The sequence below is a fragment of the Perca fluviatilis genome, chromosome 17 (genome assembly GCF_010015445.1).
Source record: "Perca fluviatilis chromosome 17, GENO_Pfluv_1.0, whole genome shotgun sequence".
Lineage (NCBI taxonomy): Eukaryota > Metazoa > Chordata > Actinopteri > Perciformes > Percidae > Perca > Perca fluviatilis.
Window position 1 is genome coordinate 16,201,376 of NC_053128.1, and position 14,172 is coordinate 16,215,547.

General features: G+C 38.9%; 2 protein-coding genes across 4 annotated transcripts in view; both read left to right on the plus strand.

The window, feature by feature from the left end:
* The window catches only part of bcr (BCR activator of RhoGEF and GTPase), a 108,050-nt gene extending 104,007 nt beyond the window's left edge, over nt 1–4,043 (plus strand). Inside the window, exon 23 of the mRNA XM_039778761.1 lies at nt 99–4,043. Within this exon, the coding sequence (XP_039634695.1) occupies nt 99–188 (90 nt within the window). The 3' untranslated portion in view covers nt 189–4,043. The remainder of the gene's footprint in view (nt 1–98) is intronic.
* A 989-nt stretch (nt 4,044–5,032) lies between these two features.
* Nucleotides 5,033–13,056, plus strand: adora2ab (adenosine A2a receptor b). 3 transcript variants are annotated; one of them, XM_039778744.1, is made up of 6 exons: nt 5,033–5,264; nt 6,100–6,361; nt 8,451–8,997; nt 9,194–9,325; nt 11,075–11,178; nt 11,655–13,056. In XM_039778744.1, the coding sequence occupies exons 3-6, from the start codon at nt 8,795–8,797 to the stop codon at nt 12,617–12,619; spliced, it is 1,404 nt and encodes a 467-aa protein (XP_039634678.1). In that variant the 5' UTR covers nt 5,033–5,264; nt 6,100–6,361; nt 8,451–8,794; the 3' UTR covers nt 12,620–13,056. The 3 variants fall into 3 exon arrangements, with proteins under 3 accessions (XP_039634678.1, XP_039634680.1, XP_039634679.1); XM_039778746.1 differs by lacking the exon at nt 6,100–6,361 and having other exon boundaries at nt 8,451–8,594; nt 8,701–8,997; XM_039778745.1 differs by lacking the exons at nt 5,033–5,264; nt 6,100–6,361 and adding an exon at nt 5,446–6,049.
* Nucleotides 13,057–14,172: the final 1,116 nt, after the last annotated feature.

The window sequence follows — 14,172 nt, forward strand, 5'->3', positions numbered from 1 at the left end:
TTTTTTCTTTACATTTTGTGAAGCTTTTTTTTCTAAAACAAAAGATGCTCCGCTAGCTGCACGGTTGAACAACTCTTCCTTTTCCTGTCTCCTTGCAGGTCCAGGTGTTGCTGTATTTCCTCCAGCTGGAGACGATCCCCACCCCAGACAGTAAACGACAGAGCATCCTCTTCTCCACTGAAGTATAGAGCTAACATTGACTCTGCCGACCTGACGATTTGACCATGAAGGAGTGAAAAAGATACGGATCGTGGCTCAAAGTGAGCCTATAGTAGTATGTTTTTGAATTGACTGACCAGATTCCGTTAGGCTCTCAGCTGGAAAGGATCGTATGTGGCGATGCCTGCCCCCCTCAAACACAAGAGGGCGCCATTGAGCCTCTGAAGCTCAGAGGACGCGAGGTCCTTGCCGTTTATATCTGTCATTACCTGATGTTTAATATGATTTCTTCTACCTTTAGTGATGATGTGGGTACGTCTACCATCTAAATTTCTTCACCATGCTCTTTGTTGGTCTTAACATTGAACCTTTACAGCGTGTAGACCGTTGTGGTTCATAAACAACATCAAGAAGTTGTCAAAATCAATCCATAAATAAAATCCCAAATATGTTTATTCATCTCAAACATTGCATCATGTCCTGCTGAGGAAAATTCTAACCGTGTCTTACATAAACTCAGCGCATTGTTTCTGAGAAAGACAAGAGGAGACATTGGTGCTGTTTGTGGGAAATCCAGAGCTGCCATGATACTGGCTTTTCTTCTTTGTGTCAGGAAGCACCTGTTACGTTAAAGTGTTTACAACGTAAACAAACCCCATTGGAGTCAAAGACAAAGCTCTAATAGGGACTGTAAGAGACACAAAAGGAACCCGTTGATTAGTAATACACTGCAATCTGACTGCCTGCGTTTTTTTCGCGATCATAAAAGCAAATTTCTTCTATTTGTGTTGTTTGTGTCTCAAGTCTTCACCTCGAAAATATCCAGGAAGCAATATATTTTCTAACATAGGAATTGTGAAGTCTGTGTTCATATCTTTGCGGACAAAATGTCCTTATTGTAACATAGGACATCTTGCCAAATTTTGTTTCATTTGTTTGTATCTAGGAGAAAAGGAAACAGTTGTAATTACAGATACAGCATGTACATAATCTTAAAGTTGTATTTTTTCTTTCTTTTTGTTTAACAGTATAATCATTGTTGCTATTATCGTAATTTATTTTGGGGGCCTGGGAGGGAGAAATCATTTAGTTTTTCTAAGTCAACTTTTTTTTCTGTTTGATTAAGAAAGTGGTAGGTCTTAGCCTTGACTTCAAGTCTTGCAGTAAATAAGCAGGATTTAGCCTTGTTCGTATAGAAACTACTCAGCTGTTCTGTCCAGCCTATCGATTATTCATTTAGATATTATTATCAAGGTAACACACACATTGTAGTTTCATACTGTATGCTGCTGTGGAAAAAGGCACAAGCTCTTTAACTGCTGGGTGTTCCTCGGCAAAAACGTCTCAAATCCTGAGACCGTCGCCTGTCTAGTGTAGACATTATGCAATGTCATAATAGAGCACACACACTCCCACACATATGACATTGTTTCTTTTTGTACCATTTAATCTGTGGCTGCAGATGTGCACTCCTGCAATGTTAGAACTACTGTATTACAATGCAAGTGACCTGAGCACTCAACATTTATGTCCATTGAAGAGCATATCTGTTGTTTTTAATGAAGGAATATTGTTTTTTCTCATCTTCTGACATCTTTTTTATTTATCTCATGCATATGGCGAAATGTCCTACTAATTCGTTGTCCTTTTAACTGTTCTTCATCCCGTTGAGCCTGAAGGTGTTCAACTAAATGGCCAATTTAAAAGAAATTTCTTAAGATAATTTGTTGATTCTAAAATTGCATATTTCTCATTTTAATTTCTGTGTCCTTGATTTAACATGCAGGCATGTTTTATGGATTTAAAAAAAAATGTTGGTCTATGGTTATTGCTGTCTTGTTCACAAATGTGTCATCATAGATTTTGGGATGTTGGTAACTAACTTGTGATTATCTGGTTTACATTATTACAGCATGTCCTTTTCTGGCAAATTAAAATTTGTATGAACCTATCGTTTAAGGGTAAATTTCATGGTTGGTTTCCCATATATATCTTCAGTATAAAACTATAGCTAACTGACCAGTTTAGTGAATCTGATAAGGGCTTGTGTGTGGCTGTGTCCATGTTTAAGATAACATAGGTGAGGGCACATAACACATTTTAAGTTCTTAACATAATTGTCTTTAGACTTTCAAAAGCAAGAGGAGGCTTTCCTTTTGGATACATATCAGCTCTCTAAATGTTAACACTCATATGCACATGACAATATGAACTTAAACACCATTATTGTATCAACCCCATAAATAACAATGTTGAGATTTTATTCTGAAACTCTTCATGCCGTCAGTTCCACTTTTATGTACCTCCACTAAGTTTGCCCTACTGTAGCATGCACGCATTGTTTCTCTGTTAGTATATATAGTCTATATGTTAGTATGTGAGACAGAAAATGAATCCACCATTCGTCCGTCATTTTTATAATAAGTCCCGATTGCCTACACTCTTCTACCCTATCGTGCCTCGACACTTTTTGTTTAGCGCGATATTCTGAAACAGTGTTAAGTCTCCTGTTGCCTTTGCTGAAGACAGCCACACTCCTTTCATCTCTTAAAGACTAAGACAGGACCTTAACCTTAAGCATGGTCTTAGCTCATACTGTACATGCCCGTTCTACTTGCCCCCTTCATCTGACTGTGTGACTGGAATTCAAACTGTGTTAGCGTCAGTCTTAATGGGACAAAGGACAGAATTTCTTGCCCACCATGTCCTTGTTTTGGCTCTTAAAGTTTCTACTCCTTTAATGCCTTTTATTCTTATTTATTTATGCTTTGTCCCTGTTTGGTATAAGAAGGTCCACTGGATCTATTTATTTATGATACAATATTATCTAAAGCAAAATTAATGTTAGAAAAATGGTCTTTATATGGTGTGCTTTCTTTGGGATAATATAAGTCTTATGTTGCAGTCTGTTTATCAAAAATCCTGTTAAAGATACAACCGTTTGTCACTATTTTGTCCCAGAATCACAACCACTGTGTACAACCGCAAACACCGGTTTGAACCCCCCCCGCCTCCTGCATTATCAGCTCATCTCTGTAAGTAAGATGTGGTGTACACCAGACTGGCCACTGTGATTGTTTAGCTATCTGCTTCAGATAACTGAATAGCAGATGCAGGATCTTGTCCATTTCAATGGTAGATCCTGTGAGTTGACGCAACTCAATCTTCTCTTACGTTTCCATGGAGTTGTATGATATGTATTATACTAGAGAGTACATTATTTGGTTTCCGTTTTATTTATTGTGGCGTCCGCTGACGTATGATCGTTAAGGGTTGAGCCGGTACGCCTCTAGTCTCTTTAAAAAGCCAAGCTGTCAGTATGTGGTAGAGGAGTCTTTATATTGCTCTGAAAACTGCATTGTTTTTGGTCTGTTGATTGTCAGTGTAACTGCATGTACCCTCCATAACCTCAGTCCCTCTGTACATGATAAAGTAAATACAATAATTAATTGTTCTGTGGAATAGCGTGAAGATATGGAACATATTGCTCTATATGAAAGTTACAAATTTCCATTTATTGTACATGACTCTGGTAATTATCACATTTCCATGCTATAGTTAAGACTTTCAAATGAACCTCTGCTGCCACTTCTACGACATCAAACAGACTTTAAATTAGACATCGTCAACCTTTGGAAATATCTTAGTTTGGTTTTATTCGACACAATGTAAAGCTGAGGAGGATACTTCCAACCACAACACACTTTCTCTTTTTAACTTCCTCCATTTTTTGAACTCTTGTTCCTATTCAATATTCAATGTTCTGCTTGTAGAACTGTAAAAAATGAATACTGTATTCTGAGGGCAAACATGTTTGGAAGGCATTTGCAGCCTATGTTTGTACACAAAAATGTTAAATAAACTCTCCTTGTATCTACACAGAATGACAGATTTTCTGTTTAAATTTGAGATTACAGGTAGCTCCTTAGGTGAAAACTATGACATGATGGACTTGAATACAATAAAAGTTTTACTTGATAGTGTAAAAATTCTGCCTGATGTTCACATTAACCACATCCATGCCCATTATAAAAAAGTACATACATTATATTATCTAAGCAGTCACACACAAGACTCCATGTGCATTTCAAAGACAATGAATAATAAAACTAATATAGAAATGACAAATTGAAATTATTCTAAATATATAAACTTGCAAGCAAACTTTTGGAAATGCTTCATGTGTTCTCTGTTTTGGAAAGGTACAACTTAAAAGGCAGCTATAGGCTACTCTTCTTTAACTTGTTTTACATACATATACATATATTATTGTTGTCAAAAAAACTGGGAAATATATAAGCTTTCATTTGTTTCAATATATTAAAGCATGCAAACGTTGGATGCAATGAATGATGGATAATCCTAATCATGAGGTGTGTAAAGAGCTGTGATGATTCAATGTGATGCAGCCCAATATTGACAGATGGGGCATTGTGGGTACACATGATTGCAGCCCTTATTTTACGAACTTAACAAAGAATCTGATTTAGAAGTGGTGAATCACAGATGTGACTGAGACAACTGATGCTGATATGCACTGCAGCCACAAACACCCAGAAGTGGTATAGAGTGCGTTTCCGCACTTAACCTCAAGGCATTAAAAACAGTTTCCTCCTGTTTGAGGGCCTCGTTTAGGCTACACTAAACCAAACAAGGTGCGTAGTGGAGGGTGTGCACGTGGACTTAGAACGGACTTTCTCGCGTTCTTAATGGCTGACAGATCCAAAATGTGAAACTCAGAATATATCAAAGTAATAATGTAATCCTTACAAACAGCCCTTTTTTTTTTTTTTTTTTTTTTTCTCTCTCTCTCTCTCTCTCTCGCTATTTCTCACACACACACACACACACACACACACACACACACACACACACACACGTGTTTTTCCTGTCGCAGCGACAGTGTGCGCCTTCATACTTCTCCTGACAAAGCAAACATGAGCAGCGGTGTCATATCAGAGGATATACCACATTTGTTGCTTTATTCAGTGTGCTTTTTCACTATATGTACGTTTACTGGGGTAAACTCATCAACTTATATGTTCTTTAACTTTCTAATGTGCGCTTCCGCCAACATCTGAACATGTCGATTGGGTGGAAAAAAGGTAAGACATGTTGTTTTCTGCTTGTTCAGGCTGTTTTAAATGTGTTTGTCAATTGATGTTTGCATAGTTTTCTAACACCAGTATTAAGAGTTTAATAGATGTTTTGATCAATAATCTATGGCATAACGACTCACTGTGTTTTATACATTGACGGTAAATTGTTGGTTATTTTAACTTAAACTATGGAAGCTTTCACTGTTAGGATTGTGGAGTTTTATGACAATAAATTCATGAATTAGATGGTTGAAGTAAAAAAAAAAAAGCATAGATACATAATAATGCATAAGCACTATAATGACTATTAATTAGAGTGTGTGTATTCATCTCAGTTTGTGGAAAGGTTTGTGTGATCAGTGCTGAAGCCTTTTCATCATCTCTTGATATCTATTACACACAACATGCCTTGCAGTGATTGTTCAGAATTGGCTCAGCTGATGTTTCTGTTATCCTATCTGTTTCTGCTATCAGGAGCCTACAATAATGATGTCAGTGCCTCGCTCATTAGTTATACACACAGTGATTTTGCCAATAGTAATACAGCAGCTCTTCCCTTTTTGTTTGTTTTCCTTTGGAGCTGGTAGCTGGTACACTGATTGACAGACAGATCCCCACCAGAAGGATGTGTATGTTCTTATCACTTCCTCCAAGGCTTCTATAGCCACGATCATAATAAAGGGGAGTAGGTTGTGTCAAAGCAGCCAACTGGAAGAAGGTTAAGCAAGAGTGGCTCGCCATATGATAGCTTATGTTGTAGTTTATAAACTGAAGCGTTGGGGGAAAGCTATGTGAGTTATTATTTTTTTCTCTTTGAAATTTTTTTCTTTTTCTTGTGCAGGTTCAGAAACTTTTGCAGCCTCTTGAGGTCTTTAAAAAAATGAAATGACTGGACGCCGCATAAACACACTGGATAAAGCCTGGTTTTTAAATTCCTTTGGTCTGTGAGAAGATTTCAGCAGCGAAACAATAGGGGAAAAGTAGAACATTGGTCCGATGTAGCCTACATGCCAATCAGGATCACTGCTGGTGGAGCTAAAGGGTCATATGTGGCCAACAGAGGAAGATTAATCAAAGAACAACGTGTGGAAGCGAAGCAAATGGTTGTTTTTCTGTTCTTTTTTTCGGATTTTCAACACAGGCACTGGCAGTTTCCATTTCCATGTAAAGATACTAGGCAGTTAGGGAATTTTAACGAGCGTTGCTCTCATGCAGTACAAGAGAGGCCAGTTTAAGTGAGACCAGCCTGAACCGTCACAGACAGGAATAACCCACAAATATTTAAGTAAATGTGAGTTTCATCCCCCGAATGTTTGTGGTTTGATATTAGTCAATGGGGAATTCCCCATTAACTGAATTTCGCTGAATTCAAACTTAAATGAGCTATTTTTATATTAATCATTAGCACCACAGTTTCCCTTATACAAAAGCTACATCCGCTTCAAAGCTGTTTAGAGGTTGAGAATCTGAAAGGCTTTAAGATTTGAAAAAAATAATAATTTGACATTCTCCACTAGATGTTGGGAGAAGGTGAGTGAGTATTCTCATGGGCTCCAAGGATAACTTATAGAGTATATGGACACATGGAGACTGAAACTGGCCAATTTATGTAGTTGGTAATTGTTTGTTAAGATCACACTCATCAGTGTCACATTAATCTATGGATACACAGTGGGAGAACACTGGGATGGGAAACAGTGCATTTGAATGAATGACTGGATTGGAAATTCCTATTCTCTGAGATATGCTGTCATGGTCCAGGCAATCGTTAATTTTCCGTTTGTTGACACAGAATAATTTTGTTTGTGGCACATTCAATCTTTTTGATCTTATCTTGTCAAATGTTACCCTCTGTATGGACCTGGGAAGGTCATATTTACAAATTGCTCTTTGTCGTCAATAACTTTCACCTTCAACATATGTCTGCTTTGTGCTCTGTCTTTCAATTCAAATGAGGTAAAAGCAAGTGTTGTATGTTTTTGTGTTTCATCCAACTAGATTAACTTGTTTGGCAAAGCAGAGGCAAATTATTTTCCTTCAAATTCATAGCAGGCTTCCACACAAACTTTCCCAACAACTTTACTTCGTTGCTGTAGTTCAAAGATAATTTCAATGATTTCTAACCATTGGAGAGAAAATAAATAGTAATGCACTAACTAGTATCAATGCAGCCTTGATTATTATTATCTGACATGATCTAGAAACCTGTCTGTCTTCTTTCTCTCTATCTGAGTAACCTGAATTCCTTGGCCTACATTTCACTCACACTTCTTCCAGAGGTTATCTATAATATCCCCTCTGCTTACAATATAGAGCAGAGATCTTCAACAGTCTTCTGTCGTCCGGGATTTTCCCGCGCAGAAACTCGAGTGAAGATAATTACATTATTATTTTAAGTCCATTATGTTTTTTAATCTTCTGTGTCCTCCTTGGTTACAAGCAACTGTGTGAAGGGGCGGCGTGGGGGTGGTGCGCGGTCACGTAAGGTTTGTATCATGTGGACGTGCCAAAATGGGGGCGGCAGAAACTACGCACTATAGCTTTAAGGATTTAATGTGCCACATTTTAACATTAAAAACATGATGTATAAATATATGAAGCTTGGTATTGTATGCACCATAAAAAATATATTTATAAAGGATTTAGGCCGCCCTACACATTATTGAAGGCCCAGTTTAATATGCAATTCAGTTGTATAAAATATATGTGGTAAGGGGTCCCTGCTCCGTCTCTTTTTCAGCTAAGGGGTCCTTGGCTTAAGAAACGTTGAAGACCCCTGATATAGAGGAATTTAGTTAAATACCCTGAAAAAACACAGCAAAGATAGCTTAACAAAATGTTGGTACAATAGCTTTAAAATGTATTGGTGGTTTAATTTGTGTAGTTATCGGTGAATTTGGAGGAAAGCATGTCAGTGACGGGAATGATTAGTGTGTGGAAGGGTATCGGGAAACTTTTCCTGAAATAAAAGGTGCATTGTTGGACTGTCTGCTTTGGCCCTGCGTGGAAAACAAACTGCACCCCTGTCTTTCTAAGATAGATGTCTTTTCTAACCTGTGTGTGTGTGTGTGTGTGTGTGTGTGTGTGTGTGTGTGTGTGTGTGTGTGTGTGTGTGTGTGTGTGTGTGTGTGTGTGTTAGTTATCTGTTTGTACAGGCTAGACTGAGATTGTGTTCTCTCTCTTTCTATTTAGACCACTGCTCTTAATTTGGCAGCCGCCGGGCAGATCTCCCAGACCCTTCCTTCTCAATATTCTGCTGCAGTCTGTGATAACGTTTCCTGAGCTGAGCACGAAAGCGGCGGTGACGTTTGCGAAGACAAAGAGGAAGACTGACTGGTATAGTGTGAGACAGTATAAAGTTAAGTCAGGCTTCATAAGTATTTTGTGGTGGGAACTTCCTGCCTTGGCTGTCCTACGGTGACACAATCATTCCTCCCTTAAGTTGTGCCAAGCAGGTATTTTTTTTAAAAACAAGACAAGCAGCTGAGTCCGTGGGATGAAAACGCAAAGAAAGCAAAAAAGTGGAAAAAATAACCATGCTGAATTGGTATGACAAGCTGGTCTATATCGGCCTGGAGGTGGTGATCGCCTGCCTGTCTGTGGCTGGGAACGTCCTGGTCTGCTGGGCCGTCTGCCTCAACTCCAACCTGCAGAGCATCACCAACTACTTTGTGGTATCGCTGGCAGTGGCTGATATTGCTGTGGGGCTGCTGGCCATTCCCTTCGCTATCACTATTAGGTATCATTATGTTTTTTTTTTTTTTCGGTTAAATATTTGTTAATCATCATTTTTTTATAGGACTTCAATTCAGTGTAATCTTCAGACTGGGTCTGATTTAGGGTAATAACTAAAGGAACATTGCTTTATTAGATTTGCAAGAATGTAATATTGAGGTTTGTTTTACCTGTGATGTTTTCTCTCAATCCGCCATCAGTACCGGCTTCTGTGCCAACTTCTACGGTTGCCTGTTCATCGCTTGCTTCGTCCTCATACTCACTCAGAGCTCCATCTTCAGCCTGCTGGCCATCGCTGTAGACCGCTACATTGCTATCAAGAACCCACTCAGGTGAGAGGAAACAAAAAGGTCACATCGACTGTGCTGAAAACTGAAACCTAGAGACAGCTTCCCCACGCTGTTACTTTCACCACATACACTTTTCAGACTTTCCAAATCTCTCTGGGACTTGATAATGGAGTTGTATTTTGTCTTGTAAATAAGATTGTAGCAGAATTAGTTTTTATTGGCTGGTGGTTGTGAACTGTTGCACAGTTCCCTTACATTTTACATTACAATTGCTCACACACAAGTCAGAGTGTGGGTAAACCATTAAACGTGAGAGGCATCCAAAGCAGATGTCGTGTAGCAAAACACATTGAATTATAGAGAGATTTAATTCAGTTAAGGCTAATCTGGCCGGTTGTGGGCAGACATAGCTATATGTCTCCACATGCTTTATTAGTTTACTGTTTGTGTGCTGTTGGAGGGACTAAATCTGATGAAGGCTTTGATCATTTCTATCCATGTGAATCAACACCATTCAAATGATATTTCTTTAAAATATCTTGCAGTTTACAATAAAGGGTGTTCATTCTCTCTGCACAAGTCATTTTGACACACCATTGACTCATATTGTTCATCTGTGCGTAACCAAAGCCACAGCTGCATTCTTTACTCCTGCCATGAGAGGATATTTCATCGAGTAAGCCACAGCAGGTGACGCATTTGCATAAGCAGTTGCATAACAGCTTCTTCGCATGTCTGTGTGCTCATGCTGGCGCCACACCCCCTGGCACTAAAGACCAGAAAGCTAAAAAATCATGAGTTATAGGAGGCTTAATATAGCCCACTGACCACCACCCTGGCCATGAAAGATCTCAGTCACATCATGGGACAATGTTACCAAGAATACTGTGGTTATTCATGCTGATTTTCTATTTTTATTTCTTTTGTGCATTCCTCATGTCTGCATGAAGCAATCTGCATAATAATGCTGCCAACAAAAAAAAAACTAATATCTCGAGAATGGAGCAAAAATTATGAAAAGACTTAATTGAAATGTTGAAAGCAGGATTTCTTTTTAAATCAGGTCCAGTAGTATGGATATTAATAGCTCAGATGGCCTGCCACATGTGACTGTGTGCAAGTTGTCATGAATCTGAATTATATATCAGATCCAAAACTACTGTTGATTTTTGTATGTCCTTGTATCAGTGAAATACACTAAAGAAAAAATCTTTAACATTATAACATAAAGCTATTGTATATTTAAGTTAACATTGTCTTATCAGTGATTTAATTGTAAAATAAATGTCCTCATTCATTTTACTCAGTAAAATGAATCATGTGTTGTTTTTGTATTTCACTGCATTGCTCAACAAAATCTCCATAGCTTTGAGCTAACGTCACAGCTTAGAAAAGAAAGAAGTGTGCCGGTAAATGATAAGAGGAAGGAATTGCCCTTTATTGCAGATGTATTCACACCCCCCTAAGCTGTTTGCAGAGTCATGCAACCACACACATCTCACACTGTATTTACTCCATCCTTTGGCATGGGAGGGAGGAAGAACATACAAACATACTGGCATCAAGGCCTTTGTGTGGCTAACAGACAGATTATACATTATATATATATATATATCTTCAGCTCTGGCTTTGGCTTTTTAAATAATTAACGCATTAAGGCTTGAATGCACAACCATTTCCTCCTCATATACATAACCAAATATTGACTTTGCCTCACAGGGAAACTATCAAACTGGGATTAGATAAAGCAACTAGCCCTAATGTATCATTGTGCTCTGTTCCACCGTTTAGGTACCACAGCCTGGTGACAGGACATAGGGCAAAGGGCATCATTACATTGTGCTGGGTTCTCTCAGTAGGCATCGGCCTGACACCCATGCTCGGCTGGAACAGAGGTAGGAGATTCATTTTGGCAAATGTAAACCTGACTTACCCAAGCCTGTAGAAAAACACAAAGGTGCCATCTGTTACATCGTCCACAGGTTTCTGAGGAGATGGTTGGGTTTCACATTTGTTTCATTGTCATTTATTTAAAGCCTCAACGTCCGACATATGAGGGGGGAAAAATACATGAAAAAGACACTTAAGAAAAATGGGGAAATGCATTTGTATTCTATTTCGAGAGAAAAGTGTTTTAATTCACTTCAATACTGACAATTACAAGAAATGCATCTGGCCTTAATCCAGCTAACCTGGTCTGAAACCCAACCAATGCAAATTAATTAACTTGCCATAATTACTGTAAATGAAAAATGTTTTACCATATAGACTTCTTTCTGGTATGGAAAGAAAAAATATTTGCTTGACATTATTAAAACATAAAACTGGCAATTAATCACCCGTTTATTATTATTATTATTGTATTATGCAGGTTGGAATACCACCGCCACAATCAACAGACAAATCTGCCCTGACGGAATGACGGAGTGCCTGTTTGAAGGAGTGGTTACGCTGGACTACATGGTGTATTTCAATTTTTTCGGCTGTGTGCTGGTGCCCCTGGTGGTCATGCTGATCATCTATGCCCATATCTTTATGGCTGCTCGGCGTCAGCTCCGGATGATGGCGCTGAAAGTTGCGCACACACCCGCTCCTGGAGAAATAACGTCTTTGTCGATCTCATCTCGTTCAACCCTGCAGAAGGAAGTGCATGCTGCCAAATCGCTGGCCATCATTGTAGGATTGTTTGCTCTGTGTTGGCTTCCGCTGCACATCATCAACTGTTTTAACCACCTGTGTCAGGACTGTGGGCGCGCACATATATGGTTGATGAACATTGCCATCATCCTCTCCCATGCTAACTCTGTTGTGAATCCCTTCATCTATGCTTATCGCATTCGGGAGTTCAGACAGACCTTTCGGAGGATCCTGCATCAGCATATCTTCAAGCAGAGGAAAGACTTTGGGGTTGGGAGTGGTGAAGGCAGAAGTGTTGGCAACAGTAGTATCATACAGACTTCCTCCCGTACCAGTAGAGATGGTTCATTATGTGGGACAGTGGTGAATAGCTACATCCTGGACCCCGGTCCTGACCGAACTCCACCAAAAGATGCTCATGAAGCCTCTTGTTATTGGACATCAACGTTAGACGCTGCACCAAGCAGCTGCATACCCAACGGACACCAAATAAAGGTTACCACCCTTCCAGCAATGCAGCAGCAGCCATGCATCATGGAGGATGAAGTTGAGTCGGTCAAACATCTGAGGGGAACGGATGTTTTGGAAGTGAAAGACAGTCAAAGTTGCATTGCTTTTGAGAATGTTCAGGCTCTCTCCCTAAAACAGACTCGGTCTGACCAACAGAGCTTACAGAAGTCTCATAACAAAGATGTTTAAAATATATTTATACTGCCATAAAACAAAAGAGAGTGCAAACGTGACAATATGTAGGATTAATATGGCCTCAACAAATCAACAGCAACAGCAAATCTGTTTCTGCCAGGGAATATTTTGGTCTGCTTTGTTACTTTTTCTCATCAACCATCTCTGAGTTGGGTCACATCGCCAAGCAAACAACTGAATTTGTCAAAAGCATGTGGGCATTTAAAACGGTCTGATAATAACATTTTCTTGACATGCAGTCCAATTACCCATGTACACACAAAGACAAAGCAATACAGCAAACATTGCTTTATCAACTGTACTGTATCTTGCAGTGCGTTTTTAACAGCCTTTAAACTGCTTTTTTATAAGGTTGTCCCAGGTCACCTTTTGTAATGGCCATATGTATTGTTTTTACTCAACAGAGAATTAAAAGTCTTAAATACTTGTTAGTTCAATGTTTTTCATCAGCTGAGTTCACTTTCTGCTACAGAACTACAATGAATCAGCTATACATACCACAGACACACACACACTGTCATATATGAAGCACCCACAGACTGAAATATGTCCTTCTAAGAGCTGTAATTAATGGTCTGAATGAACCATAAAACACAGTCCTAACAGACAACTCAGCATAAACAATGATGTTGTTTGAAGGCAAGCATAAGGTGTGCACCATCTCTTGTGTAAAGATCTGTTAAAAAGTAATTTCTCTGGATAGCTACAGCTACAGAACATTTGATGATGCTAGTTTCATCACTGATTTGATCACTGCCAGGCAACCTGTGTCTGTTGCTGGTTCAACAACTATGTGACATGTGTGTCCAAGGCACCCAATGTATACAGGTCAGTTACCAACCATCCGAAACAAAGTGCTTGTTTGAGCTATTCAAATATCACTCCATATGCCTGTAGTGTGGCTACTTTCAGAGTCAGGCTTGCACAAATAGACAACATGAAAACACACACACACACACACACACACACACACACACACACGTAAAGTACAAACAGATGACCACAGACTACTCAGCAAGAGGTGTTTACAGTAGACTGGCTGCTGACGCCAGTCAATGAGCCTGATGCAATGGAAATGAAATGCAGGTTCATTTGATGATGTCTTTTATTATGCCATTACGCTTTCTCTTTCCTCATTAAAAAGCCCTCACATTGTGGGAAAGGCCTGCATTAAGACACAGTTACATGTCTTAAAGCAATCCCAGAGACATGTCTCCAGGAATAAACATATGGGTATGTATCTAGCTTGTGTACTGTATGCCTATTCAAAAACTATGCATATCAGTTATACTTTATGGTCATACCCATAAAGTATTATATATTCATTCATATATATAAATTCATTATTAAAATGAATAAAGCAATTTCACTTTAATGCTTTGTTTCTTTTGTGCTATTTGGGGGGGTTATGAAAAGTATGTGGTTATGGATAATTCAAGCATGACTCATTTTATCACAATAAAAAAAACATGTCCTGACGGCATACAATACAATCTTTATAGAACGCCATAGGCCTGTAGTAATAAATAAATGGGAAGCATGGCATT

Coding starts and splice junctions, on each gene's coding strand:
- adora2ab (XM_039778744.1), top strand. CDS start 8,795: ATGCTGAATTGGTATGACAAGCTGGTCTATATCGGCCTGGAGGTGGTG. Junction 9,326..11,074: donor GCTATCAAGAACCCACTCAG/GTGAGAGGAAAC, acceptor TCCACCGTTTAG/GTACCACAGCCTGGTGACAG. Junction 11,179..11,654: donor CATGCTCGGCTGGAACAGAG/GTAGGAGATTCA, acceptor TGTATTATGCAG/GTTGGAATACCACCGCCACA.